We start from the raw sequence: 24,049 nt of genomic DNA, 5'->3' as shown, positions 1-24,049 counted from the left end.
AGCGCTATTATCAACCTTTATGCACAACAAAAGACGAGAGGCGAGAACCCTGCTCCACACCCTAACGGCCTTGCAAAGAGGGCGCTCATGCGGCATATTCCGCGAAGCCGCTCGCCGGAGCCGCAAGGAGTGGGTGGACCATATCCTTAACACGATCAAGGACGGGTATTCGCCGGCGAAGATCCCTGAGCATACAGCAGCGGCTTGGCGGTTCAGCGATGTGAACAGCGGCTTCCGTACGAACGTCGACTTCCTTTTCGGTAACCATATGCTCTTACGGTCGAGCAATAGGCTGCCGCTCGAGCTAGCCGACTGTTTTTGCCTGGATTTACCGAAGGAAGGTATCAAAACGGAGGCGGGGGTATTCCGACGAAGGCCTTTGTTGTTCTGATGAACCAGGGGAAGATGCATAAACTGTGACGAACCCTGTAACGGCCTCAACGAGTATATTTGCAACTGGTTGATGACGAGTCTATGAGTACACTGAGCTTGAAGAAAGAAAAGGAAGACGAGAGAACTTGGCGGTCGATGAACCGCTTATATGAGCCGAGGCGAGCCCGGTGGTCCGGGCGCGCCGGGGTGCGATCTGGGAATACACAGTAGCTTCGTCCAGCGGTTCAGGGGGCAAAAGTTCAGGGTTAGGGGAGCCGAGGGTCGCCAAGGCCTACCTCGGGCCCAGCCCGTTACAAACCCTGTAACGGCCCCTATCCTCTGAGAGGGACAGTCCTGGTTGAAGGTGATAACACAAGGGGTAATGGTTCGGTGAAGCCAGAAGGTTCACAACAATGCTGCCTGCAATGTCCGCACAATAGGTAAGAACCGTTGCTTGTAATGCTCACTGAAGAGCTCCCGGAGCCCTCCCGAACGAGTGACTATATACTATCTACTTGGAGTGCTCTCGGGTGCTCCATAGAGGTCCCTAGAGCTCCTCCTAATTGGTCGGTCTCGTGCTCTCAAGGGCTCTTGAGAGCACGCTAGAGCTCTTCCCGATTGGTTCTAACGATTGGTCCAGGCTTGTCCCTTCCCTTGCATGCGCCCCCCCGGCCCTCTCATTCTGACGAAAGCTCGATGTTCTCACGCCGTGAGAACATCGAGCTTTCGTCAGAGGCGGGTTCGGTGTTGACCACCCATCAACCAGTCTTCAGCGAGCGAGATGAGGAGGGTAAGAACAGGTCTGTGCGGCTATACGAAAGGTGAAGGCTCCCCCTCTACAGCCCCTCAAACTCTCTTATCAGACTAGAATCGATTTCGGCAGACGCTAATAGTCCTTTCCTAGGTTTCTGCCTGCGATGAGTTCCAAACGGGCAGGAGAGATGCACGTCTCCTAGCGAGCCGCCGAGGCGATGCACTGGCAAATAGGGAACATCGAGATGACCAGGCGTGCAGGGTTGGTTCCATTTTCGCTGGATATATCTTCGAACAAACTGCAAGACCTAGAGCCAATCTCGCCGAACCACGGCTATGCCCACTCGCAGTCCCAAGGGGGGTCTGCCGCGCGACCTCTCCAGCCCGCAACCAACCCCCACTCTGCCGTTAATCCCGCCGCCTACACCGACCAGGCGGCGCGAGAGACCCAGGTAGCTCCTTCGACCCGCCTCTATCTGACCAACCACCCGACTACGGCGACGAACCCGACCCTGGCCGCGCCCCAACCCACGCCTTCCCCCTCGGCGGCAGTCCAGGCCGAAAAGCCGCATGAGTGCTCCTTCTGTGCCCATTGTTTCAAAAACAAGCGAGAGGCTAGAAGACACAGAAATTCAGCACACATTCAGCAGCACAGTTGGTCATGTTCGGTCTTGACAGGTTACGGTCAGGCGTTCTACGACAGTACGGCAAGGCCCGGTACGGCCGATGTCTGCGGCTACTGCGGCAAAGAGTTCTTGAGAAGCGTGGAGAACCAGGGCGTAGCCAATGCGAGCGAACAGGGCTGGAAGGAGCGCATAGGGCATCCGCAGGAACTTCGCAAATTCGGCAGATGCAACTTGAGCAAGAAGTTCTATCGGGCCGACAGCTTCCGCATGCATTGAAAGCGCAGACATGTTGGTACCAGCGACAAGTGGACCAACATGCTCAAAACTGCTTGTATGACCCGCGAAGGAGCCTCTCGTTCCTACAAGATAAGATTACCCTCCCTATAATTATAGATGGGTTCCATAGTACTTAGGGGGCTAAAGTCGCGTGGGATACCAACGGGCTCCTCCCATTAGTGGGTTTATAACACCAACTTAGTATAGACAGTAGATAGAGATGACAACTGTAAAATTCGGCTTGGTTGATTCTTGTCTGCCTAAAGTACCATTCTGGTTGAATCTAACAGACCAAGGGAGAGAAGGAAAAGAGAAAAACAGAAAACCACGACTTGGAGACAAATAAAAGCTTACGACTAACCTTTTAGATAAACTCCGCATGATCCACACCAGATCAGACTATCCCAATGTAGGATTGTCCGACTACTGAGGCGCAGCCTGTGCAAGCTGCTGGCCGTACCGGGACCATTGCTTGGAAGGATGATCCGGCGCCGTGTCTGGGTCGGGATAGGGGAAGAAAGACTCGGGCCCGAGGCCGGCCTTTTTCTGGAACACGACAATGATGTCGGACCCACCGAACTGGAAGTAGGCTAGCGGGTTGCCCTTTTGTACCAGGAAGGGGAAGGTAGGCTGAGTGATGTCCGTCTTGGCTCGGACGAGAGGCACTACCGAGTCCACTTAGGCCATGCCGATAGGAAGGACTGCCGCACTTGACGTTAGTAATACTAGTAATTTCAAGTTGGAACCCCGAAAAAAAGGGAAGAGTGTATTCTTAGTCTTATATGTTGGGATTTGACCGACGAGATCTTTTCAGGCAACACTCTCTGCTCTGAGGCCTGGCTCTGTGCCATTGCATTTCCCATGTTTCAAGAGGGGGAACAACCTGATAGATCAAGCGGAAATAAACTGTATATACCGGCGAAGAGCTTAATATCGCTATCAGGGGACATGCTAGTATCAATGACAAAGAGGCTACAAGTCTGAAGGAATTGATAGCCAGCCCCGTCAACAGCCTCGATATGCATACCCTTATTCTTAGGGAGCTTGCCAATATAGCAGCGCTTCTTGAAGGTCCCCCCCTTTAGGTTGGCTATAACCTAGAAGTATACGCCTCCTTAAATTACTCTTGCCTCGACGACGGTGCCAGAGACGGGTGCGTATAGGCGGTGATAGTTGTAGGTGGATAGGAACGAGTGCGACCAGATACCGCCCGCGAACGAGGAAGCGTACTGGCTGCTATTAAGGAGCGTGTTGATATCCTAAGGAAGACCCTTTACCGGGACTATGGAAGGCACTATTTGATTGGCACTGGGGTTGCTCCGGTCGTTGGCGTCGATGGTAAAGGCGGCGTCGAATCTGCTATTGGCTGGGTAGACTACGACCTTATTATTGCCAGGGCCGTTAATAGGATGAGGCATAGCTGGATAGCAGCTAAAGAACTAGTTAAAGGTTTAGTAGGCCGACCTATCAGGGCTCTTGCTCTCCCCTATATTATATAATCTCGCCTTCTAGAACAAAGTAAATGCTTCCTAACTAAAAGAGCTTATAGTATTTATAAACTAGCCTATTTGCTAGGCGAAAAGTACTATTTATACGGATAGAGGCTTGAGCAGCTAGTTCTCAGACTCCGGTATAATCTCGGTCTAATAGGTAGATAGGGGCGCTTGGTCGACGACGAAGTAGAAGATGCAAAGCATGTCGTAGACGTAGGTAGAACTTGCGTCTTCGGACGGGACCCAATTAAGAAAGCCGGCAACCCAGTTGAGAAATGTGGTGCCATCTGTAATGCCCTGAGCAAGCAGTGGGTTGTTTAGCGGGTCCGGAAACGCCCTGAGAGCCGTGTCCACGGCCGTTTCTATATTGTCGATACCACCCACGAGTGTGACTAGCTAGTCGATGATCAGAGGCCAATCGCCTGCTCCGCTATACGATTTCATGGGCATAGTGGATGGGGTAAGGAATCGCTGGGGGTAACTTGTCTTGTGACTAAGATGATCTTTGGCTCTAGATCTGCTCAAACGAGACCCCTATATCCTTATAGACGAATGGCCCCTCTAGTTAGCACCTCTGAGGTACCTAACCATCTTTTGGAGTCAACATCTCTGGATACCGCTTCCGGATAACACCCTCGGATAACACCTCCTAGACAGAGTCTAGACCTTGACGGACATGAATTCGGACGGTCAAGAGAAGACAGGGCCGGAGGCATCCGGCAACCGATCTCAACTCCACCCGCAGGAAAGGCGGCATCAGGCCATGCCGTCGTTGCGGAGGCCCTCGATCTTGCCGACGTAGATATAGGTCGATGAAGCCCGTCAGTAATTAGCAAATCAACAGCGTTCTTGTCAAAGACGAGCATGGACCTTTGCCGCCGTTGTTTCCTCCAGCCCACCTCTAGTGCAGCCGCACGGTGCCCGGTACATGCAACCGGATTCTTAGAATACAGTAGGTTGATAGGATGCTATCGGAGTGACGTTGGTATGACGAAAATGATCGATCTGATGACAAACATGACGCAAGATCCGCGATGGGGGCATACGTGCAAGAGTCAGCATTCCGAAAGCTGTCTGGTAGAGACGCCGAGGGTACTGTCCGAGGATGCTATCTGAGGGCGCTATTCAGGTAGCCGGAGATGCTAACCGAGGGTGCTATCCGAGGGTACTTTCAGATATGCTCTTGGAGATGCTATTCCGGGGTTGCTGCTAGATGTACTGCTCCAAATACGCCACATACCGCCACTCCGAGCCGGCCGGTACGGCACAGGTGAGATGGGTATCGCCGTGGGACTAGTTCATGAGGTTGATGTCGCAGAGGTACCTATTCATTGCTAGATATCATTGAGCGCGGACAAGTGTGCCATTCCAACGATGCTACGACCCAAAGACGTACTCCCTAAAGTAACTTCCCGGACATTCGCCGCTGCTGTAGATCTTCGCGGCCTGTTGAGTAATGATGAAATGATGTCCTTATAACTAGCCATGCCCCTCCATCACCGCAGACCCCCCCGGGGAGGTGGGCGGAATACCCGCAGCTACTCTACACAAATGTCGACATCGAAGCATCCGAGTGGTATACAGTACACTAAGGAGAGCTTGCCGATTCAATCCAAGATCCCGAGTTTCATAGTGTATTACTAGTAGCATTGAAGTAACAACACACATTTCCGGATAAATATCTCCCACGCTTGGTTATACAATCGGCCACTCTCAACTGTTCTGGCTGCATGGATCGAAATTTCCATTGCCCTTGGTGTGCAGATACATCGACAGGACTAGCTCGCCGTGTCTAACAATCTAGCTCGCAGTCCCTTTCCAAAAATTATCTTAGTCTTCTGTTTTGATGTTGTCCCAGCTCCCTTTGCCCTTCGATTATCAGCATCTTGCTATCTCTCAGCGAACCGGTCAGACAGTTGCCTTCTGGACCAACTCGGCAAAGTTGGCAATCTGAGCAGCCTTCAGGTCGACCGAGAATCGCTGGTGGGAATTGTGGATGCTGAAGCGGCTGGCATTGTTAGCCGGCTGCGTTGGCGGAGCGGCCGACTGGGCGTAGGCGAGAGTCACGTTGCCGGCGGGGTTCAGCTTCGCGCTGCCCCATACGCTGACGCCCTGGGCAAGCACGCTGAGCGTCCAGTGCGTGCTGTTGGTCGTCGAGCCGGAGAGTGTGGTATAGGTGGCCCCTGTATAAGGCGTGGGATATATACAGGAGCTGTTTTATTTTCGGGTTAATCTTCTTACCACTATTCTAGTCCGTATAAATATGACCGTACTTATCTTGTGCTCCGGCTCGATACAACGGTCTTGTCTCTGTTGGCCTATGCCATTATCAAGGGGTTGTTGACTATGACGCTTCTCTAAGCAATACCTACCTAGCCTACTGTCTTGGGAGCCTGGATCTACAGCCGGACATTAAAGTTCCCGGCTGTAGCGTTGTCGGGGATGGCGACGCGAATGGCGATCTGCTCTAGACTTATGTACTCGGTGTAGCATATCGTTGTTAAGGCATCGCAATACTTTGCCGGAGGGGCGGGTCCACCCTAGGGCACTGGGCTGCCGAGACCAATACTCCCAAGGATGAGTACCACTGCGACGAGTTGGAGATGGCCCATTGCCTGAAGAATCTAGGGATTGGGGATCAAGAAAGTTAGAAACAGTCAAAGAGTAACCCACGTAGAGCTGGCCTTGCGGACGGAGCGGTCCATAGTCGAGTGAGCCGGAGGATCTTGTGAGCTAATCTATAAACAAGCCCCATCCTTTATCCGGCCTGCTACCGGCCCTGCGTCTGGGACGGCTGAAAGCGGACACATGGCCGTGGAAATTGGTAATTGAGCGTCTGCGAGTGGTTGTTGGCAAAAGTCCAGGTTAATATACTGCAGACTTGGGTCCTGCAAGCCCTAGCTCTTAATTTGGTTCGCATGAAATGCTGCACAGTCCAAGGGGCCTCTCGAAGAATTGCCGTATCCCCAGATGGCAGCAGAGACACGCAGTATTCTCCCGATCCCATAAGCGAAGCTTCGCATTTGATTGAGTTCTGGTTAACTTCGGCCTGCCAAACCGCAGATATAGTACCGCGGGTTGTAACCAACGGATTTCTGTTCCTTCCGTCAATCCTACACTAAGAAGCAGTCAACCGGCATCTGCACTCTCTAAGTACATACACAACAGTCCCACGACAATATCCCAAGACGCTAAAACTATCCCTTTCCCATTAAGTCTGCGATTCGTATGAAACGCTCTACCAAAGTGAAAACGGCACTCTCATCCTCGCAGCAGCATTCGTCGATCCAGGACAGTCAGACGACGTCACTGTATCATAGCTAGTCGAGCACCAGATTCTCCCAGTGAGACCACTGCAGCTCAGGGAGCAGGGGAAGTCCAGTTGCACTGTCGGGATTGGCGTCGGGCACCCACAGGACTGGGTGACGGTTGAAAGGAACAAACAGAGCGGTACAAGCCACGTGGTGCAGAGCTCGCGCGTCTCCGTCACGGTTGGACAAGCAGCTGCGATGCTCGCCGTGAGGACGCTGTTGGTGATGGCATCGCTGGTAGATATAGCTCCGTCGGGGCTGCTAGTACTCGACTGGGGGAAGATGGGGGATGCCCTGCCGGAAGTTCAGCTGCATGTCGGAACGAATGTGTCCGGCAACTTTGGGATTGGAAAGGAAAATTCAGGATTGACTTACAGCACGGCAATCACCGTGGCAGCGGTGAGAGCAGTCAGCGATTTCATGTGAGCTACGTATTCTCGTAGTACCCGGTAATACTATGCCAAAGACCTGACAGTTTACTGCGAGGTTGTGTCAGAGAAGAGGCATCCATGCTTTTACTTGCGGCTGCTTTGGCGGCTGCTTTGGCATCGCTTCCTGCGTTCGGTCTGGTAAATCCTCGGCAGTGTCCATCGATACGGCCACGTCCTCCTTCGGCGGCTGGAGCTTCGTGGCGTCTCGGCAGGACAGATCCGTGTCAATTCATTCGCCTGACCGAGCGCAGACTCCCATGAAGTTTTCAGTATCGACGTCGTTGAAAGTGAGGTGTGATAGACAGTGGAGCGACGGTACGCAACATTGCCGACACAGGAGTCTAGGTCGCAAAGTCAACCCACTGAGCGGATAGCTCCGATTACTGCACCTTTCTCACCCACTTTGAGCAGCGCTCATTCTTAACAACCAAATATCTCGTGTGCAATCTACTACTGCCCTCGAATCGATTTGGTATGTCAGGTTTGAGGTCTCGGGTCAACAGATCTACTGGACTGGTATTCAGGAGTTCCTGGTTCGTTAACCAGGGAGAATTTGAAGAAGCAATGACCTAGGTACTTTAGAAAGGATAGAGGCACAAAAGGGAACTCAAAATTGGGACCGTTGTGTATAGTAATAGGAACCATTGTATAATGTGCGGCTCATCCACGCCGTTGTTGACGTTCCGTCTGTAATACAGATACTCTGAAGGTAAGCCAGCCTAGCCGCGCGTCCCTGCCGTGGCTTCCTGCAGACAAAAGGCGCCAAGAGCCGATCAGAATAGTGCCTCAACCAGGCGTCGGACCGCAGCCCGCAACTCCTTCTCCTCCTGGTCTTTCACGGCCCGTTCGACAATAATCGGGATCTGGTCTCTCCCGACTCCGCGATCGGACAGTGATGGCTGCTTCAAGCCCAGCCGCAAGACAAGCTCCTCCAAGCTTGCCGCGAAGTTCACGGAATCTTGGACGGCGTCCCCCCTGGGTTATCGACCAACCGCTGGGAGCAGGAAGCGACTGATCTGAGCTGCGGCGGGTGGCCGTTGCGACGCTAGAAGGTTGGATGATAGGGGCAAGAGTCAGGCAGCTCGTTTCTCTATCTGCAGTTGCGGGGTGCGTACATACACCCCCGTCGTGCTAGTATCATTTTATGTTACACCCGACGCAGCCTGGTGAACGTGGCAGGCCATTGAAAAAGCCAGGTAGGAAGATGGAATATGGCTGCTTACGAGGAATCCCATATGGGCTACCCAAGGCATGGCCCAAGCTGTGGGAGAGGCCCATGCCGCCGCCAAGGTTGGCACCGCGGAAGCCAGAGCTGGCGAATGATGCGAGCATGAGCATGGTGAGGGCGTCATCCATCTTCCCGCGGTCAGCGTGCATGGCCCCATATCCTGTCCCCTCCAGGTCGTCAAAATAGGCGGCAACCTGCCTGCCACCATGAAGCCGACTTTAGTGCCATCGTGGCGGGTGAAGCCGCCGCCAGGGGTACACTCGGCCGCGCTAAGCGTCGTAGGGATTGCGACGTGGGTGAGGAAGGAGCCGCGCTGCTCGCTGATGCGGAACGAAACTACCTTGGCTGCGTCAATGGGCGACCCGCCACCGACAGACAGGATAGTGTCGATGGATGGATTGGCTGCGACCGTGGCAAATGCCTGGTCCACTCCCGCAGCCTCGCCGTGCTGTTTGATGCCGGTGAACGTTCCCGCATGGTGCTCGCCCAGCAGCGCCTCGAGCTGACGAATGAGGGGCGTCTTGGTCGCGAGCGACCGACCGGTGACGATAAAAACCCGGGAGCCGGGACAAGGCAGCTCACTGAGCAAGTGTTGCTCCGCGCAGGAAGGGCCGTAGAATAGCCGGTTCAGGTGTGCATGCGGCATCCACAGCCCGAAGAGGGGAGATGCATCGCTGCACGGGACCAGTCCGTTTCCATCCGACATATTTTCTTGGGATGCTAGGTATGCGCGAATCTCAGATAGGAGGGATTAGAGGGAGAATCTGAATGGGGGTTTGGGTAACCTGGGTCTGGATTCCACCTTTTATGTCGTTTCTCGGGTCTGTTAGCTTCTTTCCAGGTTCTCATTGGGCAAATTATGGGCCGAGATGGGCAACAGGGCACACCGGTCAACAGAGCTGGCAATCCGGCTGGTAGTAGCACAGGTTCAGGAAGCGTGGAGACAGAAAGCAGCAGCGTCGCTCCTTCAGCTGGACATCTCAGGAGCCTTTGATACGGTCAACCACGTCCGGCTACTAGCTACCCTCCGAGAAATGCGCTTCCCGAGGTGGCTAGTCCTCTAGACGAAGAACTGGCTGACCGACCGGGAGGCCACCCTTCACTTCGACGTCCCAGAGGTTCTGACGCACAACTGCGAGTGTGGAGAGGGGAGAGAGACTGTCGAACACCTGGTGATGTGGTGCTTGGGCCCACCGTTGACCAGAAGATGGGAGAGAGACGAGGTTCGAACGCGAAGGGACTTTTACTCTGTTCTACAGGGAATCAATCACAAAGCTGCACGGCTAACGGGGAGGATCTTGGAGTGGCTGATGGACTCGGGGAGGCTACCGATGTCCAGCATGGCCAGGAGGCTTGAGCTGGAGCTCGTGGTCTGATGTCCCTTCCCTTCGAAGGCCAAGAGGCCTTCTCTCTTGGTATTTGCAGGTTCACTCACTGATCGTTTCCTTGATTGCCGATATGGGTTTTTCATCCGGCCCGCAAGGGCACGGTTTTCCTGTATAGTAAGTAGTTGAAGGTCCGGCACGCCCCAGGGCACAGCGATGTAGGAAGAATAATAATAGGGATGGCTAGATCGCCCTGCAGCAGTACACATGTGAACCTCCTGCCAGCTGCCAAGCGCGCCCCAGCCGCAGGAGCTGCCATAGCCGGCGCCTGCCCAAAACGCTAGACAGCAGCCGGCTGCTGCTCCAACTTCCCGCTCCAACTTCCCGCTTCCATCCACAACCACTTCGACGAAGACCGGAGTCGCAGTCAACTCCGAGGTCACGAGTACGGCACCTGGTCTTCAAGGGGCTGGAACAAGCCGGGGGTGATTTGTATGAGCCGGGAACAGCGGCCCCATGGGCGAGCGCGCGCTTCATCGACGGATTAGATGGTCTGGATCCCGACTTGGAAGACGATCACGATGCCGCGCTGGCCGCCGCCGAGGCTGCCGCCCACAAGGCTCGCCAGGATGCTGCTACGCCGCAGTAGCTGACAATTGCAGGCAGCTGCAAAGAGCACACTACTAAGCCGTAATTGTGTAGTTCATATTCAGTACTTTCAAGAATATCACAAAGCAGTGGAAGCGAGCCAAAGTTATTTGCGTTTCTAGTCTTTGTTGTTGTTCAAAGGGTGCGGGTTTCTGTTCTCATGGCTACTAGTTCCGGACCCTTTTCAGTGGACAGGGAACTTTTATAGGCAAAACTACTCCATTAAAGCCACCAGTCGAGTCCCTGGTGATAGAGGTCTTCCAGTGTGACGAGCCGACATCCCGTCGTGTTCGAACGAGACGTACCGCTTACGGGAGTCTGGAAGGTCCAGGATGCCGTAGTGGACAGCCGACGGCCCAAGGCGGGGACGGGAACGGCAAACTCTTCCCAAAAATCAACCCCACGCTCACCGGGGAGCGAAGCAAGGAAGAGGCCCAAGGTATATCATTGAATGGACTGATTAACGCCCTCGAGGTTATCTCGACGGATACCGCAAAACAGAGAATCAATGTATCGCCACGGCGTTCGGTTCCCGTCTGACCCGTCACCACATGGTGGCGCCAAGGGTTCAGCCACGGTGCCGATCTGCGATTGGGACTTCATGAACATTCTACCTCGTGGCACGTGCCTGGACTGTCAGACGGGAAGCGGATGGCGACATCAGAGTATGAGCCACCTCGCCGCGGGTTGGCCGACCTCGTCGCGTTCGCCTCCCTAAGGGTCCTTAACAACAGACGCCATCCTGGACGGCAAGTTGCAAGTTTGCAACTACTGCGGACCGTCAAATGGTCAAGCTAAGAGATTGCGGCTCGCCAACTTTCTGCATATGCTAGCAACAATGCCACGGAGGCCACTTTATGTAAGCCTGTCCAGATAGCCGGTACACCTGGGAGAGTAACCCTGTCTACATATATGGCTCTCTCGGAAGCACTATCAAGTATCAATGTAGGAAGCCCTCCCGGCGGCCCGCAGCTCATGGTTCCGGCCCCCCCCGAGCCGTTCAGTTGCCGTCAAATGCCATCGTTGGAGAGACTCCCCGTCATCATCCCGGAACCGAGTATCAGCAATCTCAGGCTACTAAGTAGTCGCACGGACATCTATGGTGAAATATTTGACAGCATACCCGGATTGTCTGAGGATCCGCTCTCGTCAATACGCTTTTCTGCGGCCTATCATCCTACAACTTTGATTACTACTACTAGTAGTAGTATCTGCAACTGGAATCCCGGAGAGAGGAAGGATGTTCCTATGGCTACCCCGGCTACTTGGGACTCAGGGTTCGGGTTGAGCGGGGAATGGTGTGGTCACTGTGGTCACAGGTGGAATCCCTGAATCCCACGTGCAGATGTCCGCCGCTTCCGCACTTTGTCTCACTCCGGTGGAGCCAAGCTTTTCCACCGACTCGGCGGGTCGTCAAGTCGCGAGCATCTGCATCCGCGACCGTTGCTGTTGTGGTGAGGCAGTGCTCTCGAATCCGATGCCGCGAAATGTTTTTGATGGCTACCTCAAGCTACGGCATGTGCCGATACTGCTGGTGGATGAAGAGGTGCAGGTCAGCTGCTACTGCTAGGGCTGTAGCAGATCGCAATCACCCACGCATGATCGAGAAGCCGCCGGCGCATTTCACCCCATTTTCCGGAGAGACGACGAGAATCTGCGATAGATGATCTGCCCCGTCTCGCTCGCGCCCACCCATCCATCCCATGCCGATGATATTCCAGCATCTCTCAGCTCTATCTTGTGTCATGGTCTGGCCGAACCACCACCACCCATGACTCTCCCTCTCTCTAGGTAGCATTCGGGAAGCTATCGCGCATTGACTCGCGCTTTTTCAGCAGCAAATCTGACCATCGCGCATGCAACGCCGAGTTGGGACAAGTGCCAGGCATCGTGCATGGAACATGCCCACTGAAGTCGGCCTAGCGATGCAAGCCAAGCGGCGCGGTCACTTTTGGGCCCGAAGCCAAAATCACACCTCGCTTGGGGGCTAGAACCCCCCGCCCTCACTCTTGCTTATCCAGGGCCATGTCCCCTTCCCGCCTGCGCCGTTGGGGGCATTTCCCTTCGCACGCGCCGTTCACTCGTTTTCCGCTTCGCGCAACCGGCCTGGAACCTGTCTCTCGCTAATTGACTTGGAACCGAAGCTGCTGGGAGGGCTGCGGGTTGCTAGTTCAGGGTGATGGTTCCAGGTCCATAATAAGCTCGCTTCTTGGGTATTCTGCGATGGGAAGAATGGAGCGGATCAGGCACTTTGGGGAAGAGGCATCCTTGCGAAGGAGAGCCGACGACAAGCCATGGTGGTGTTACTGGTATCCAGCAGCCTGTGAGTGGCCTAGTGGTGGACACTACACCAGGCAAACCACGACGAGGCGGCAAACATCTACGAGCACAACGAGGACGACGTCCAAGACGAGCACGTCCAGGACGACTGCGCCGCAGACAACCAAGGCCGCGCCACCACCCGTAACACAACCAGCCGCAACACAACCAGCCGCTACGCCGCCGGCTGCTACGCCCACCGCCCAAACTTCAGCTCAACCTGCTCCTGCTCCTGCTCCCTCTCCGACCGCGCAGCCCACGACTTCGGCGCCAATGGCCCCACCTCCGGCCACTAACACCGGAAAGCCAGATGCGCAGTCGACGGCAGTAGACCCTGTGGTCGTGCAGCCCAATGAGAGCAGTCCGGACAACCCGGGGAACGGAAACGGGGCCAACCCAACCCCTACCCAGGTTGGCGACTCTGCCGGGTCCGACCACACAACAGGAGTCAACTTGAGCCCAACGGGCGCTTCCGGAAACGGGGATGACTTCGGACACCAGTCGGGCCTGCCATCTGTGGTCGCCCCGTCGCCGTCAACCAGTGGAGCGGGGGAAACAACTGGCATCCCGGGGCCAACTGCCGGAAGCGCCGGCCCTGGTGGGGGATCGTCTGGCGGTGGGCTACCACCAGGCGCAATACCCGGTATAGTGGGTGAGTTGTAAGCCTGTACACCAGCACCAGCACCCTTCATTCTGCTAACCGGCCCCTGTGACAGTGGGCCTCCTCTTCCTCCTGGCCCTTCTGGCTTTCCTGCTCTACAGGTTTAGGAGGACACCTGTAGTGCAGCGAATGCTAGCCCCCTTCGGCAGCCGCGGCGGGGGAGCAGGCGGCTTCCACCGCGTGGACACGCCCGGCGGCGATGGGATGGGCAGGACACTGTTGACGCCGGCTCCGGGAGCGACTGCCACGGCTGCCCCCACTCAATACGGCCGCAGTCTCACCTCGCACCCACCCATGGGCCAAACAGGCCACTTACACCCCCTCGCCGTCCCAGCGGCCGCAGCCACGCGGGACAGCAACCGAGTGTCCGTCTTCACCAACGACTCGGCCGCCAGCACGGGCGCGTTCACACCGTCCCCGGTCTCGCCCGTCTCACCAAACGGCATGCTGTCTCCGGGGACCGTCCGCTCCTCGCGCCCCACGCAAGAGCCCCCGGATCCGCGCATCGTGACCGCCGCCAACGCCCACGTGAGCAGGGGAAGCGTCAGCAGCATCGGCACCGGCAGCGCCATCAGTGCCGCCCTCTCCCCGGGCCAGATGGCCTGGCCCATGCCGCCGGGCACGCCGCCCGTCATCCGCCACCCGGAGGGGCCGCGCTATGTCGATTTTGAGCAGTCGGGTGAGACGGTCGTGAGGATCAGCCACCCTCCGAGGAATCGCAGGTCTGGTGGCTATTAGGGGGGTCTTAAGCAGAGAGGGCCGTGACCACACTCAAAGTACGATCGCCTGGTCCGCATCGGGGTTGGTCTGGCGGCTGTCTAGTATTACAGCAACCGGTATTCCAACGGTCCTGCTTTTCCTAGGGTGATGACATTGGCATTGGCATGTATCTGCATAGCGTTTTAAGGACTGCGTGCCATGGGAGGCATTCTGCTGGCCGTGGTTGATGTACATATACAGCTAGACAAGTAAAGATATCGAGGTACCTAGATATCAACGTCTAATGGAGAATGTAGAGATGATGAAATTGCTTGTCTACACTGCCGCGGTCCTGCTCTGTATGATGCAATTCATGGTCACAACTGTGAAATATCCGGTTAGATGCATACAGATGTTGTTGAAAACCCGAATTACCGATAAAAAGACGTCTGTGCGCCTGCTTACGTAAAGGTAGCCATTCTGGTTCCTCCGCCGCCCGGACAACGCTTGGATTTGGAAGCGCAAAAGTAAACAAAGTGCGGGGAGCCTCTACCGCGCACCAGAGTCAGCCCTACGACCCGAACAGATCGAGATCAGCCAACGAAGATGGCTTCAGCAGCGCCAGAGAAAGAGAAGGACAAGTCCAAGGTGCACAAGCTGTCGCTGAAGGGCAGCGCCAAGCTTGTTGCCGAGTTTGTGAGTCTCCGCGGCATTGCGACGGCGCACTGGGCCAACGATGAATTGCTACTAATCACCACCAACCTTGCATGGCAATACAGTTCCAATACTCGATTCACACAATTCTGTAGGCTCATCAAATAATAGCCTTGTCTGAGATCCCCATCTAACGAGCGACAACCAGCTTCCAACGGGGCGTCTACCCCGCCGAGGACTTCACGACGGTCAAGAAGTATGGGCTCAACATGCTGGTGTCGGCCGACGACCAGGTGCGCGCCTACATCAAGAAGATCATGTCGCAGCTCGACAAGTGGATGGTCGGCGGCAAGGTGCAGAAGCTGGTCATCGTGATTACCGACAAGGACACGGGCGAGCACGTGGAGCGCTGGCAGTTTGACGTATGTCACTTAGTTTCTCTCTCTTTCTCCCTCCCTCCCGCATTCGTTAGGGCGCTTGCGATACCATACATATACTAGTATTTGCTAACCCCACACTCTTTTCCCCCATACCAGGTGCAAATCCTAGCGAAGCAATCCAAATCGTCCAAGTCCTCCTCCAAATCGAAATCATCTTCTTCCAAAGTAGCAACAACCAACGCCAACGAAAACCAAGCACAACAACAACAAGAAGAAAACCAAGAAAACTCCTCCTCCTCAAAGGACAACAAGACAGCCCCCGAACCCGCCGCTGTCGCCGTTGAAAAAACCGAGGCCGAGATCCAGGCCGAGATCGCCGCCATCTTCCGGCAGATCACGGCGTCGGTGACCTTCCTTCCCCAGCTGCAGGGCGGCGTCAACGGGGGGGGTGCACCTTCAACGTGCTGGTGTACGCCGACGCGTCGAGCGAGGTGCCCGTCGAGTGGGGCGACAGCGACGCCAAGGAGATCGTCAATGGCGAGCGCGTGCAGCTGCGCGGCTTCAGCACGGCCAGCCACCGCGTCGACACGCTGGTCAGTTATCGCCTGGCGGACTAGAGCTCTTTTTTTCGTTTCTTTTTGTTTGTTGGTGTTTCTTTTCCTTGAGAAAAGAATTCTGGAGGGGAAAGGCGGTTTTCGATATGATGGGCTCGGAGAATCGAGCTGCGTGTTATATGTGTGATTTAGGACAGGTTAGGTTTGGGGGGAGTTAGGGAGTTGGATGGCATGGGTAACTCTGTAGGGTACTACGGGATATGGGAAAGGAGGTCGACGGCTGTGTGAGCATACCTGGTACTTGCGCGTTGTTTATGGCTACCTGGGTCGGTATCTTTGGTTCCGTTTATATCGGACAGCTCACGCCGGTAATGCTCCACATCATGCTTTTCTCTACGAACGTACAATACCTTACGAGTACGTCTTGCCCAAACCCCGTTGTGCCTCCGGCGGCATGCTCCGACACCCCTGACAGACCGCCCCAGACTCCTAAACCCGTTTGAAAAAGTAGATGTAGGCAAATTGCTTCATCTCGTTCGCATCCACCACCTTGGCCACCTTCTCGTCGTTGAACAGCACCCACGAAATCTCGTCGCCAAGCCTTTTGCGGATGAAAGCCACGTAATGCCTAGCACAATCAGTCAGTTAACCAACATCGACATCGGGGTGTCTTGCTTACCCAGTATGGATGCTGGTCCCTTTATGGCACACAATGGATTGGAGCTGAAAGTTCGCCGGGAGGGTGCTGCTTCCTGACTCGGTCGCGCTCTTGTTCTCCCCCTCGCCGCCGGCATTCACAGTCTCCTCGGACTCGCCTGGGTCATCCAGGTGGCTGAACAACCACTCAACCGCCCTGTCGAGATCCCCGTTGGTCTCCTTGAGCGCCTTGATTGCGCGTGGCCCGCCGAGACCCATTGACTCCAGCTGCGCAAGCTTCACGGGATCGGCGGCGGCAGCGGCAGCAGCTGACTCCGTGGAGGCGCCGCTACCGCCCAGGTCCAAGGGAGTGTCAATGTCCGGATCATCCATGTGGCCAAACAACCACTCCATTGCCGCATTGGCATCGCTGTTGCCCGTAGCATGCAAGGCCTTCTCGCAACGAACTCTCGGGAATCCCATGGCCTCGAGCATCGCCAGAGCTTCGGGATTTGGTGCAAATGCAGGTACATTGCTTGCCGGCGAGGCCTCCTCGGGCAACAGCTCCTCCTCCGGCTGCTGTCCCTTGGAGAGATATGGATCCAGAGGGAAGGGCTCATCCGGAACCAGCACGGGAACGTCGATCTTGATGGGGACCCAGTTCTCCACCGTCATTTTGCGCGCATTGACGACCAGGACTTCGGGGAAAGTCTTGAACAATTGGCGCTTCTGGAACCCTTCCTTGCTGCCGCATGCGGAGCAGGTCAGTTCGACGACCTCAGGCGCTGTGAAGCGGTCTAAACACTCCTTGAACTCGACCGGCCTGTACTTGGGCGACTGGCCCTCCTCGGCAGGGAGCTTCTCGAGCGGCACGTCGATGAAGATGCTGTCTTGCTCAACGCTGCTGTAGCGAACCTTTTTGCAGCCCAGACACTGCAGTCGCTGCTCCATCAGGAAACGCATCGACTGCGTGGGATCGCCACTGCTTGACTGATGGTTCGATCGGCTGATGAGCTTGATCAGATGCTGCAGGAGCTCAAAGGCATCCTGCTGATTCATGGTAGAGAACTCGGCATGTCCACGGCCGATCAGGTGCTTGAACATGGAGGGCTGGAGGCCCTTTTGGTGGGGAGTCTCGGGGGTATGCTCCGAGACAATCACATCCGAGTCTGGCTTGGAGTAACGGCCGGAGAGTAAACCGTCCCCGACTTTGAGCAGTTGCGTCTCCAGGTCTTCAGCAGGGTTCAACGAGTCAGGTGGTGACTCGACCCCGCCTCCATAGCGTTGTTGGAAGGATGGCATGTCGTAGAGACACTGGAGGATACTGTTCAGGTAGCAGCTGTTTCCCAGGTTCTTGAGGCCCGTCAAGCCAGGGCCGAAGAGCGGAGTCAGCTCTTTTCCATCCTCAGTCGTCATGGAGAACTCCCAGCGCAAGTTCTGTTCGATCTGCATCTCGGTTAAGCTCTTCTCTGTCTTTTGCCTCTCCGACAGGATGATGCCCCAGTTGGCTAGGTGGGTGCCGAGGTCTTCGTCGACGCGCTCCTCGTCGCAGGAGTAGCAGTATACATCGGCATTTCCCTCGGGCGTGATCGACCCTAGCTTGACGGCCACGCCATGGCCGGATTCTTTGGAATGTGCCAGCGCGTGAGAATTCCCGCCCACACCTCCAAACTGCGCTCGACCGCAACCGAGATTGCCGCATTGTAAGCAGAGCCAGAGGTTCTCGTTCAGCTCGCACTTGGAACAGTGCCCCAAGTTCTGCGACTCAATCTGCCGTGGCGGGTATTGCTGCAGCGTGAGGATGTGCTCGCAGCTGGTCAGCTCCTGCTCCCACGCCTTGACCTCCTCTTTTCGCGAGAACGTGTTTGCGCTCATGATGCTCTCCACCGTCGAAGCAATGGCGGTGTCGGTCATGTCGATGTTGTCGATCCCGCAGTCGAGGCATTTGACAGTGAGCGTCGTGTCGTACCGGTCCGCTTCCGTCTCGGCGGCGATGGCGAGCTTCGTCATCTTCAGTGGCGGTTCGTCTCGAGCGACCTGCTTGCGGGTGCGGCGGATGTTGACAACGAGGGGGTGCTTGCGGGCGGCGCTGTGCAGCTTGGCATGGTTGCGATCGCCTGCGCACCCTCCGTTGAAGCACTTGAGGCAGACATCCAGCCCAGCCCGGTCATCCTGCTCCTGTCAGCGGAAGCGGTAAGTGGAGTACAGATCGGGACCACACGAACGATGGAATCGAAGCATTGGGTACAGTCCTCACGATACACCGAATCTGCGTACGTCGGCTTGGAGAGGTCTGTTGAGAAGTCAGCGTTGAAATAATGCACGGGAGACGGAGTGACAATGCCTACTGCTTGCGGCAACATGCGGACACGCCATGTCTTAAAACTTGTGTGCCGAATTCTCCTGGGCGGCAGGATGATGATGTGTGAAGGTCAAAATCAAGTCGAGCTTACTTGGGTGTTACAGTGTAGGAATACTAGGTAGCTTTAGCTCTGGGGTCGCGTGTGGATGTAGCCTGGTAAGCTGAGACGCGGGGCAACAACGCAGCCCCGCGATTGATGGCACATGCAGAGACTTGTGGCAGCTGGCCGAGTTGGCAGCCAGCAACCCCAGCGGTCCGGGCCAACTGTCAGGCAATTTCTCGCATTGCCATCGTGAGCGGAATGGCATTCATACTTCGCATATCGATAGCGATCAACGATCGCATCTCCTCGTGGCGTTACGCACTTCGTGTGGTCGGACAAAGATTCTGGAAGTTGCCATGTCCAGTTCGTTTCTCCGAGCTAGATACCACCCGTAACCTCATGGCTGATTTGTGGAGAGGATTGTGTTACGAGATCTCAGCTCGGCTTTCCGTTATCAGATGATCTTATCTCCGCGGATGCGGACATTTCGATGCTCCACTGTCCGGATATGCCGACCTCGGAATGACGTCCACCCGCCAAGGCCGATGCTGCAGCATGCATTGGCCCTTTCGTCCCTAACAAAGCGAACAGAATTTAGCCTTGGAAGTGACCCACTTCTGTTAAGGAGCACGGGCCAGGTCCAGTGCCGGAAATCGCCCCTTCGGTCATAGAGTTCCAAGTCCCGCATCCCCAGGAACTTTTATTAGGCGACCCGTTTCTTCCTCCATTCGCAAACACAAAGCAACGCTTCACAGTTTAATATTGGTATCCAAACTGCACTCCGACATCACGACATCCACGGCTTTCAATACCCATCACCACGGCAGACCACTGCGACAGCGAATATGTTCTCGAGAACAGTCCGCGCCGTTTCTACCAGGGCTCTGGCGACCTCGGTTCGTCCAATCGCCGCCCCGTTGAGCCGACAGATTGCGCCGCGGGTCGCGCAACCACAGAGGCGGCATTACCACGAGAAAGTCCTCGATCGTGCGTCTCCCATCCTGTCCTTTCGTACTGCTGTCGCTTTGGGATTCCGGTTTGGCTAACGCTGTTCCGCAACAGACTATGCTCGTCCCCGGAACGTCGGAACCCTAGACAAGTCGGATAAGTCGGTTGGTGAAGGATTGGTGGGCGCGCCGGCTGTGCGTATTTCTCTTCCGCCCTTCGAGTTGCCGAACGAGGGCTAATACATTGATGCCGACAGTGTGGCGATGTTATGCGGCTCCATATCAAGGTCGACCCCGAGACGCAAGTCATCAGCGATGTTCGATTCAAGACTTTTGGATGCGGCTCTGCAATGTAAGATGATCTTTTCCTCTGCTTGTCGTGGCTTTGCAGGTTTGAAATGGTGGCGGGGTTGTCCGCGGACCTCCGCGGGGGACGGGATGTGGACTTTGAAACGAAGGAGGCCCATCGCGGAGATGACTTGGCTTTTGACGAGGCCTCGGGTCACCCCGGCTTCTGTTGCTGCTGTCGGTCCGCCATGGGCCTTGGGCACCCCAACCTGCCCTATGATATTCTACCCTCGATGCATGTTCTAGCATGCTAACCTTGTACAGTGCCTCATCTAGTTATCTTACAGAGCTCGTGCGGGGCATGACCCTTGAACAGGCCGCGAAGGTCAAGAATACTGAGATCGCGAAGGAGTTGGTATGTTCACTTTCCCCGCCAGAGGTACCGATAACCTTTCTGACCGTTTAAATCAGTGCCTGCCGCCTGTGAAGCTCCATTGCAGCATGCTTGCTGAGGATGCTATCAAGTCGGCCATCAACAACTATTACAAGAAAAACCCAAACGTTAAGCCAACCAACCTCGCAGGGACTGGCCAAAAGCTGGAGGCGGCGACCGCATGAGTCGTCACGAGAAGGCCGGAGAGGCTGATGGGGCTTATGAAGCCATAGGTTATTCGAGAGTCTATGGTGGAGGGACAGTTGCAGTCCACCGTACTCTCCTTCCTTTCTGGGCTGGATGGAGTTGATGCTTTGTATCAAGTACAAGCGGAGCATAGCGGAGTTGTGGTTTTGGCTTTTTGCTCTCTCCTTTTCTGATGAGAAGCACTCGTTTTGCGAGAGGGGGTGGACAGAAATGTACTATGATACCATGGAGCCGTTGTAAATGTCAGATTGAACTGGGGCATTATCCTCACCCGGGCCCGCTGAGCAGTTTCAACATGTTCCACTACGATTGAGTCTTGTTTTGTGTCAAGTGACTAACTCTCTGAGCCTTTACCGCCTTCCGAGTGCTGATAGACACAGAGATAACTACCTTACCTATCCAGAATGGTTCCTCTTAGATACGTTCGTGTTATCTTGGAAATGCAAACTGAAGGGGTAGCATGTTTGATCATGATCCCGTCGCTGGTAGTGCTTTGATGAGTACTAGTCTGCCAAAAGGCAGTGATCAAACCACCACTGCTGCACCCAGTGTCAAGAGACGCAGTTTCTTGGACCAGGCCCAAGTAGCCTAGCAGCTTTGCAGCAATGCCAAAGGTGCTATTTGATGCCATGGTTCAATTGACCGAGAAGCCCACAGTGACGGCAGCGAGTGAATGGGAGCCCAGCTGGTAGTGATCTACCTTCAGGGTTCAAGTTCGCAATGGTCTGTGAGGTCCCGAGAGGCCTCGGTGTCTGGAAGCTGGGTGTCCGATTGCCTGCACTTGCCACGCCCTGACACCCTGAGGTGTTGCTGCTTTCATCCATTTTCATCGAGAAGGCGCCCGGTTGAAACTTGACTGTTCCACCCAGCAACCGAGCAGATCATCGTAACACTGTACTGTGTATGCAGCGTCTCTTTGTCAAGTATTTAGTTCTAGCATTTGTTCGCTGTTTCATTTGCCTCCTCGAGCCCTAGTAGTCCTGCTGCCTCAGGCCTGTTATACTGCTCTAGTGTACCCAGTTCGTTCCCCCGTCTTCCATGGGTGTCAACTGGCCACCTCACGCCTGAAGCTGATAAGGTAGCGCCGCGACTCCAAGGAATGACACTGTCCAATCCCTAGACTCGTTCTTCCATACTAGGTGGCTATAACGTTAGACGTCAGCAGGGACCATACAGACTTTTTCCCAGGGACTTGGCGAAAGATATCAACAATATCGAAGGCGATAAATCAACAACACAAGAGATGTCACACAACGCCCTTCCCCCGTCCCCCCTCTCCCCAAGACCCTGATCCTAATCAGTGATCCTAACCTCTAGCCGGGATCCTGACTACGACCCCGGCCAAGGCACGTCTGGTCGACGCGTCAGAGCTGACGCTAACCACCTAGGTAGGTACTAACCCTGAGCAACTGCCTGCCGATAATTGACCACTACTAGTACCCTGACCTGCCACCGCCAGCTTAGAGCCTTGCACAGTCGCCTTCGTTTTAGATTTCGTCATGGGCACGGATATCGAGTGAATTGAGCTCTTTTTGTCCTCTCAGAGCGGCGTGGGCCATTCCCTTTTTTATGTATATCTGCTCTTTATCCGCTATCTAGCACGACCGGCCGTCCCTCGATTCACGATGCGTCAGCTGCAACCACTGTTCCGCAGACGCCTGAGGTGCATCCGAGGCCCCGTCCTGCGGCGCGAACCCCTAATTCTTCGCCACATAAGCCTCGATCGCATCGATCTGCGCCAGTACCGAACTCTTGCTTGTGCCGCCAATCGTGGACCTCCGCTCGACGCTCTTCTCGAAATCAAACACCTGGGCCACGTCGTCCTCGAAGAGCGGCGAGATGTCCTTCAGGTCCTGGAGCGGCAGCGCCGAGATGGACACGCCCGCCTCCTCGGCCCTGCGCACGATGGCGCCGGCAATGTGGTGCGTCTGCCGGAACGGCACGCCCTTGCGGACGAGGTAGTCGGCCACGTCCGTGGCGAGCATGTCGTCCGTCAGGGCGGCCTTCATCTTGTCGCCGTTGATCTTGAGCGTGGCCAGCACGCCCTGGGTGATGCGCACGCAGTTGGAGACCGTCTTGATGCAGTCGATCATCGGCTCGACTGATTCTTGTAGGTCCTTGTTGTAGGAGGTGGGGAGGCTCTTGAGCGAAGCGAGGAAGCCGGACGCCTACCATCGTTGTGAGTATCAGTTGCGCGATACGTTGGGGGGGGCCGACCGGGAGTGGAGCATACCTGTCCCATGACCCGTCCAGCTTTGCCCCTGATCAGCTCCAGGCTGTCGGGGTTCTTCTTCTGCGGCATCAGACTGCTGCCCGTGCTGTAGGCATCAGCAACCTGCACGAAGCCAAACTCGGCCGTCGAGAAGAGGATCAAGTCCTCGGCGAGGCGGCTGAGGTGGGCCATCAGGAGGCTCGCCCACTGCAGGATCTCCACGACGAAGTCCCTGTCGGCCACGGCGCACAAGCTGTTGGGGTGCACCGAGCGGAAGCCCAGCTCCCTGGCCATGAACTCGCGGTCAATGCCGAAGGGATTGCCGGCGAGGGCGCCCACGCCCAGCGGACAGGCCGAGACACGCTCCTGCACGCCTTGGAGGCGCTCCAGATCGCCCTTCAGGAACGTCGCATGCGACAGGAGCCAATGCGAGAAGCGCACGGGCTGGGCGCGCTGCAAGTGTGTGTACCCCGGCATCAGGATGGGCAGCGCCTCCCTTGCCCTCGACGCGCTGACCGAGAGGAGGTCCTTCAGTGCCCCAGCGATGTCGGTCAGCTGTTCGCCAGCCCAGAGGCGCATGTCGACGCCGACCTGTTCATTCCGCGAGCGGCCTGTGTGCAGCTTGCCCGCGGCCGAGCCGATCAACTCGCCGAGGCGGCGCTCGTTGGCCGTGTGGATGTCCTCGTCCGACTTGGCGTCGATGACGAACTTGCCCTCCTCCCACTCCTTCTCCACCTGCTTCAGGCCCGACACGATCTTGTCAAGTTCTTCGTCCGACAGGATGTCGAGCTTGCGCAGCGCCTTGGCCCAGGTGATGGAGCCCTGGATGTCGGCCTTGTAGAGGACCTTGTCGAACGAGAGCGACTCGTTGAACTGGAACATCAGATCGTCGATTGCGCCTGGCCATGAGAAGCTTGCGGTTAGCTCGAGAAATACATGAACTCGGTCTATGTGATTGATCGTACCGGTGAAGCGGCCACCCCAGAGGAGGGCGGGTGCCGTGGTGGGAGCCATGTTTGTCGAGGATTGTGTTGTTCCAGTTGTCGGTGCAAGATCGGAGCTCTGTTGCTGTGTGATTCATTGCAAAATATGGGTGGAGTCGGATGCATGCCACGTGCGATTGCAGCGATTCGGCTTGTTATCGACAGATGACTCAACACCAAATATCTCTTGCCTACAGTATTCCGTAGT

The 24,049-nt window shown here is 55.7% G+C and overlaps 11 protein-coding genes across 11 annotated transcripts; 5 read left to right on the top strand and 6 right to left on the bottom strand.

The window, feature by feature from the left end:
• The first annotated feature begins 1,070 nt into the window (after positions 1-1,070).
• B0T15DRAFT_189101 (uncharacterized protein) lies at positions 1,071-2,137 on the top strand. The gene is made up of 2 exons (XM_062862422.1): positions 1,071-1,193; positions 1,277-2,137. The coding sequence occupies exon 2, from the start codon at positions 1,344-1,346 to the stop codon at positions 2,025-2,027; it is 684 nt and encodes a 227-aa protein (XP_062720917.1). The 5' UTR covers positions 1,071-1,193; positions 1,277-1,343; the 3' UTR covers positions 2,028-2,137.
• Positions 2,138-2,450: 313 nt separating this feature from the next.
• B0T15DRAFT_396964 (phosphatidylserine decarboxylase-domain-containing protein) lies at positions 2,451-3,445 on the bottom strand (the record flags this gene model as incomplete). Its single annotated transcript, XM_062864873.1, has 5 exons — positions 2,451-2,630; positions 2,774-2,867; positions 2,976-3,124; positions 3,152-3,286; positions 3,323-3,445. 5 exons carry the CDS (start codon positions 3,443-3,445, stop codon positions 2,451-2,453), a joined length of 681 nt encoding a protein of 226 aa, XP_062720916.1.
• A 1,757-nt stretch (positions 3,446-5,202) lies between these two features.
• On the bottom strand, positions 5,203-6,304 carry B0T15DRAFT_567183 (uncharacterized protein). The gene is made up of 3 exons (XM_062870719.1): positions 6,070-6,304; positions 5,924-6,036; positions 5,203-5,732 (listed from the first exon to the last, which is right to left on the bottom strand). Exons 1-3 carry the CDS (start codon positions 6,130-6,132, stop codon positions 5,429-5,431), a joined length of 480 nt encoding a protein of 159 aa, XP_062720915.1. The 5' UTR covers positions 6,133-6,304; the 3' UTR covers positions 5,203-5,428.
• Positions 6,305-6,700: 396 nt separating this feature from the next.
• B0T15DRAFT_189066 (uncharacterized protein) lies at positions 6,701-7,467 on the bottom strand. Its single transcript, XM_062862421.1, has 2 exons — positions 7,207-7,467; positions 6,701-7,125 (listed from the first exon to the last, which is right to left on the bottom strand). Exons 1-2 carry the CDS (start codon positions 7,251-7,253, stop codon positions 6,759-6,761), a joined length of 414 nt encoding a protein of 137 aa, XP_062720914.1. The 5' UTR covers positions 7,254-7,467; the 3' UTR covers positions 6,701-6,758.
• A 568-nt stretch (positions 7,468-8,035) lies between these two features.
• On the bottom strand, positions 8,036-9,196 carry B0T15DRAFT_574548 (maleylacetate reductase; the record flags this gene model as incomplete). The annotated part of the gene is made up of 3 exons (XM_062870958.1): positions 8,036-8,220; positions 8,486-8,657; positions 8,696-9,196. The coding sequence occupies 3 exons, from the start codon at positions 9,194-9,196 to the stop codon at positions 8,036-8,038; spliced, it is 858 nt and encodes a 285-aa protein (XP_062720913.1).
• A 379-nt stretch (positions 9,197-9,575) lies between these two features.
• Positions 9,576-9,866, top strand: B0T15DRAFT_396654 (uncharacterized protein; the record flags this gene model as incomplete). Its single annotated transcript, XM_062864851.1, has 1 exon — positions 9,576-9,866. A coding segment is annotated over one exon (291 nt), but the record flags the coding sequence as incomplete, so codon positions are not given.
• A 2,829-nt stretch (positions 9,867-12,695) lies between these two features.
• Positions 12,696-14,181, top strand: B0T15DRAFT_493313 (uncharacterized protein; the record flags this gene model as incomplete). Its single annotated transcript, XM_062866936.1, has 2 exons — positions 12,696-13,434; positions 13,499-14,181. The coding sequence occupies 2 exons, from the start codon at positions 12,696-12,698 to the stop codon at positions 14,179-14,181; spliced, it is 1,422 nt and encodes a 473-aa protein (XP_062720911.1).
• Positions 14,182-14,748: 567 nt separating this feature from the next.
• Positions 14,749-15,793, top strand: B0T15DRAFT_484849 (mitotic spindle checkpoint component MAD2; the record flags this gene model as incomplete). Its single annotated transcript, XM_062866250.1, has 5 exons — positions 14,749-14,838; positions 14,922-14,947; positions 15,005-15,218; positions 15,333-15,611; positions 15,668-15,793. 5 exons carry the CDS (start codon positions 14,749-14,751, stop codon positions 15,791-15,793), a joined length of 735 nt encoding a protein of 244 aa, XP_062720910.1.
• A 426-nt stretch (positions 15,794-16,219) lies between these two features.
• Positions 16,220-18,742, bottom strand: B0T15DRAFT_396363 (uncharacterized protein; the record flags this gene model as incomplete). Its single annotated transcript, XM_062864833.1, has 4 exons — positions 16,220-16,358; positions 16,410-18,538; positions 18,592-18,659; positions 18,715-18,742. The coding sequence occupies 4 exons, from the start codon at positions 18,740-18,742 to the stop codon at positions 16,220-16,222; spliced, it is 2,364 nt and encodes a 787-aa protein (XP_062720909.1).
• A 696-nt stretch (positions 18,743-19,438) lies between these two features.
• On the top strand, positions 19,439-20,960 carry B0T15DRAFT_531415 (NifU-like N terminal domain-containing protein). The gene is made up of 5 exons (XM_062869249.1): positions 19,439-19,758; positions 19,834-19,913; positions 19,976-20,070; positions 20,331-20,421; positions 20,478-20,960. The coding sequence occupies exons 1-5, from the start codon at positions 19,617-19,619 to the stop codon at positions 20,622-20,624; spliced, it is 555 nt and encodes a 184-aa protein (XP_062720908.1). The 5' UTR covers positions 19,439-19,616; the 3' UTR covers positions 20,625-20,960.
• A 1,383-nt stretch (positions 20,961-22,343) lies between these two features.
• B0T15DRAFT_398508 (L-Aspartase-like protein) lies at positions 22,344-23,872 on the bottom strand (the record flags this gene model as incomplete). The annotated part of the gene is made up of 2 exons (XM_062864957.1): positions 22,344-22,814; positions 22,880-23,872. The coding sequence occupies 2 exons, from the start codon at positions 23,870-23,872 to the stop codon at positions 22,344-22,346; spliced, it is 1,464 nt and encodes a 487-aa protein (XP_062720907.1).
• Between the last annotated feature and the right edge of the window lie 177 nt (positions 23,873-24,049).

Source organism: Chaetomium strumarium (assembly GCF_033439665.1).
Source record: "Chaetomium strumarium strain CBS 333.67 chromosome Unknown B0T15scaffold_4, whole genome shotgun sequence".
Lineage (NCBI taxonomy): Eukaryota > Fungi > Ascomycota > Sordariomycetes > Sordariales > Chaetomiaceae > Chaetomium > Chaetomium strumarium.
The sequence above is the reverse complement of the archived record's forward strand: the minus strand, read 5'-3'. Positions and strand labels throughout refer to the sequence as shown.

What these genes read in the sequence shown, in the direction of transcription:
- B0T15DRAFT_189101 (XM_062862422.1), top strand. Translation starts at nt 1,344, where the DNA reads ATGCACTGGCAAATAGGGAACATCGAGATGACCAGGCGTGCAGGGTTG.
- B0T15DRAFT_567183 (XM_062870719.1), bottom strand. Translation starts at nt 6,132, where the DNA reads ATGGGCCATCTCCAACTCGTCGCAGTGGTACTCATCCTTGGGAGTATT. An exon ending in GTATTGGTCTCGGCAGCCCA is followed by an intron (nt 6,037 to 6,069) that starts GTGCCCTAGGGT and finishes CCTCCGGCAAAG; the next exon opens with TATTGCGATGCCTTAACAAC. An exon ending in GGGAACTTTAATGTCCGGCT is followed by an intron (nt 5,733 to 5,923) that starts GTAGATCCAGGC and finishes AAAATAAAACAG; the next exon opens with CTCCTGTATATATCCCACGC.
- B0T15DRAFT_189066 (XM_062862421.1), bottom strand. Translation starts at nt 7,253, where the DNA reads ATGAAATCGCTGACTGCTCTCACCGCTGCCACGGTGATTGCCGTGCT. An exon ending in GCCACGGTGATTGCCGTGCT is followed by an intron (nt 7,126 to 7,206) that starts GTAAGTCAATCC and finishes AACTTCCGGCAG; the next exon opens with GGCATCCCCCATCTTCCCCC.
- B0T15DRAFT_531415 (XM_062869249.1), top strand. Translation starts at nt 19,617, where the DNA reads ATGTTCTCGAGAACAGTCCGCGCCGTTTCTACCAGGGCTCTGGCGACC. An exon ending in TTTGGATGCGGCTCTGCAAT is followed by an intron (nt 20,071 to 20,330) that starts GTAAGATGATCT and finishes AACCTTGTACAG; the next exon opens with TGCCTCATCTAGTTATCTTA. An exon ending in CTGAGATCGCGAAGGAGTTG is followed by an intron (nt 20,422 to 20,477) that starts GTATGTTCACTT and finishes CGTTTAAATCAG; the next exon opens with TGCCTGCCGCCTGTGAAGCT.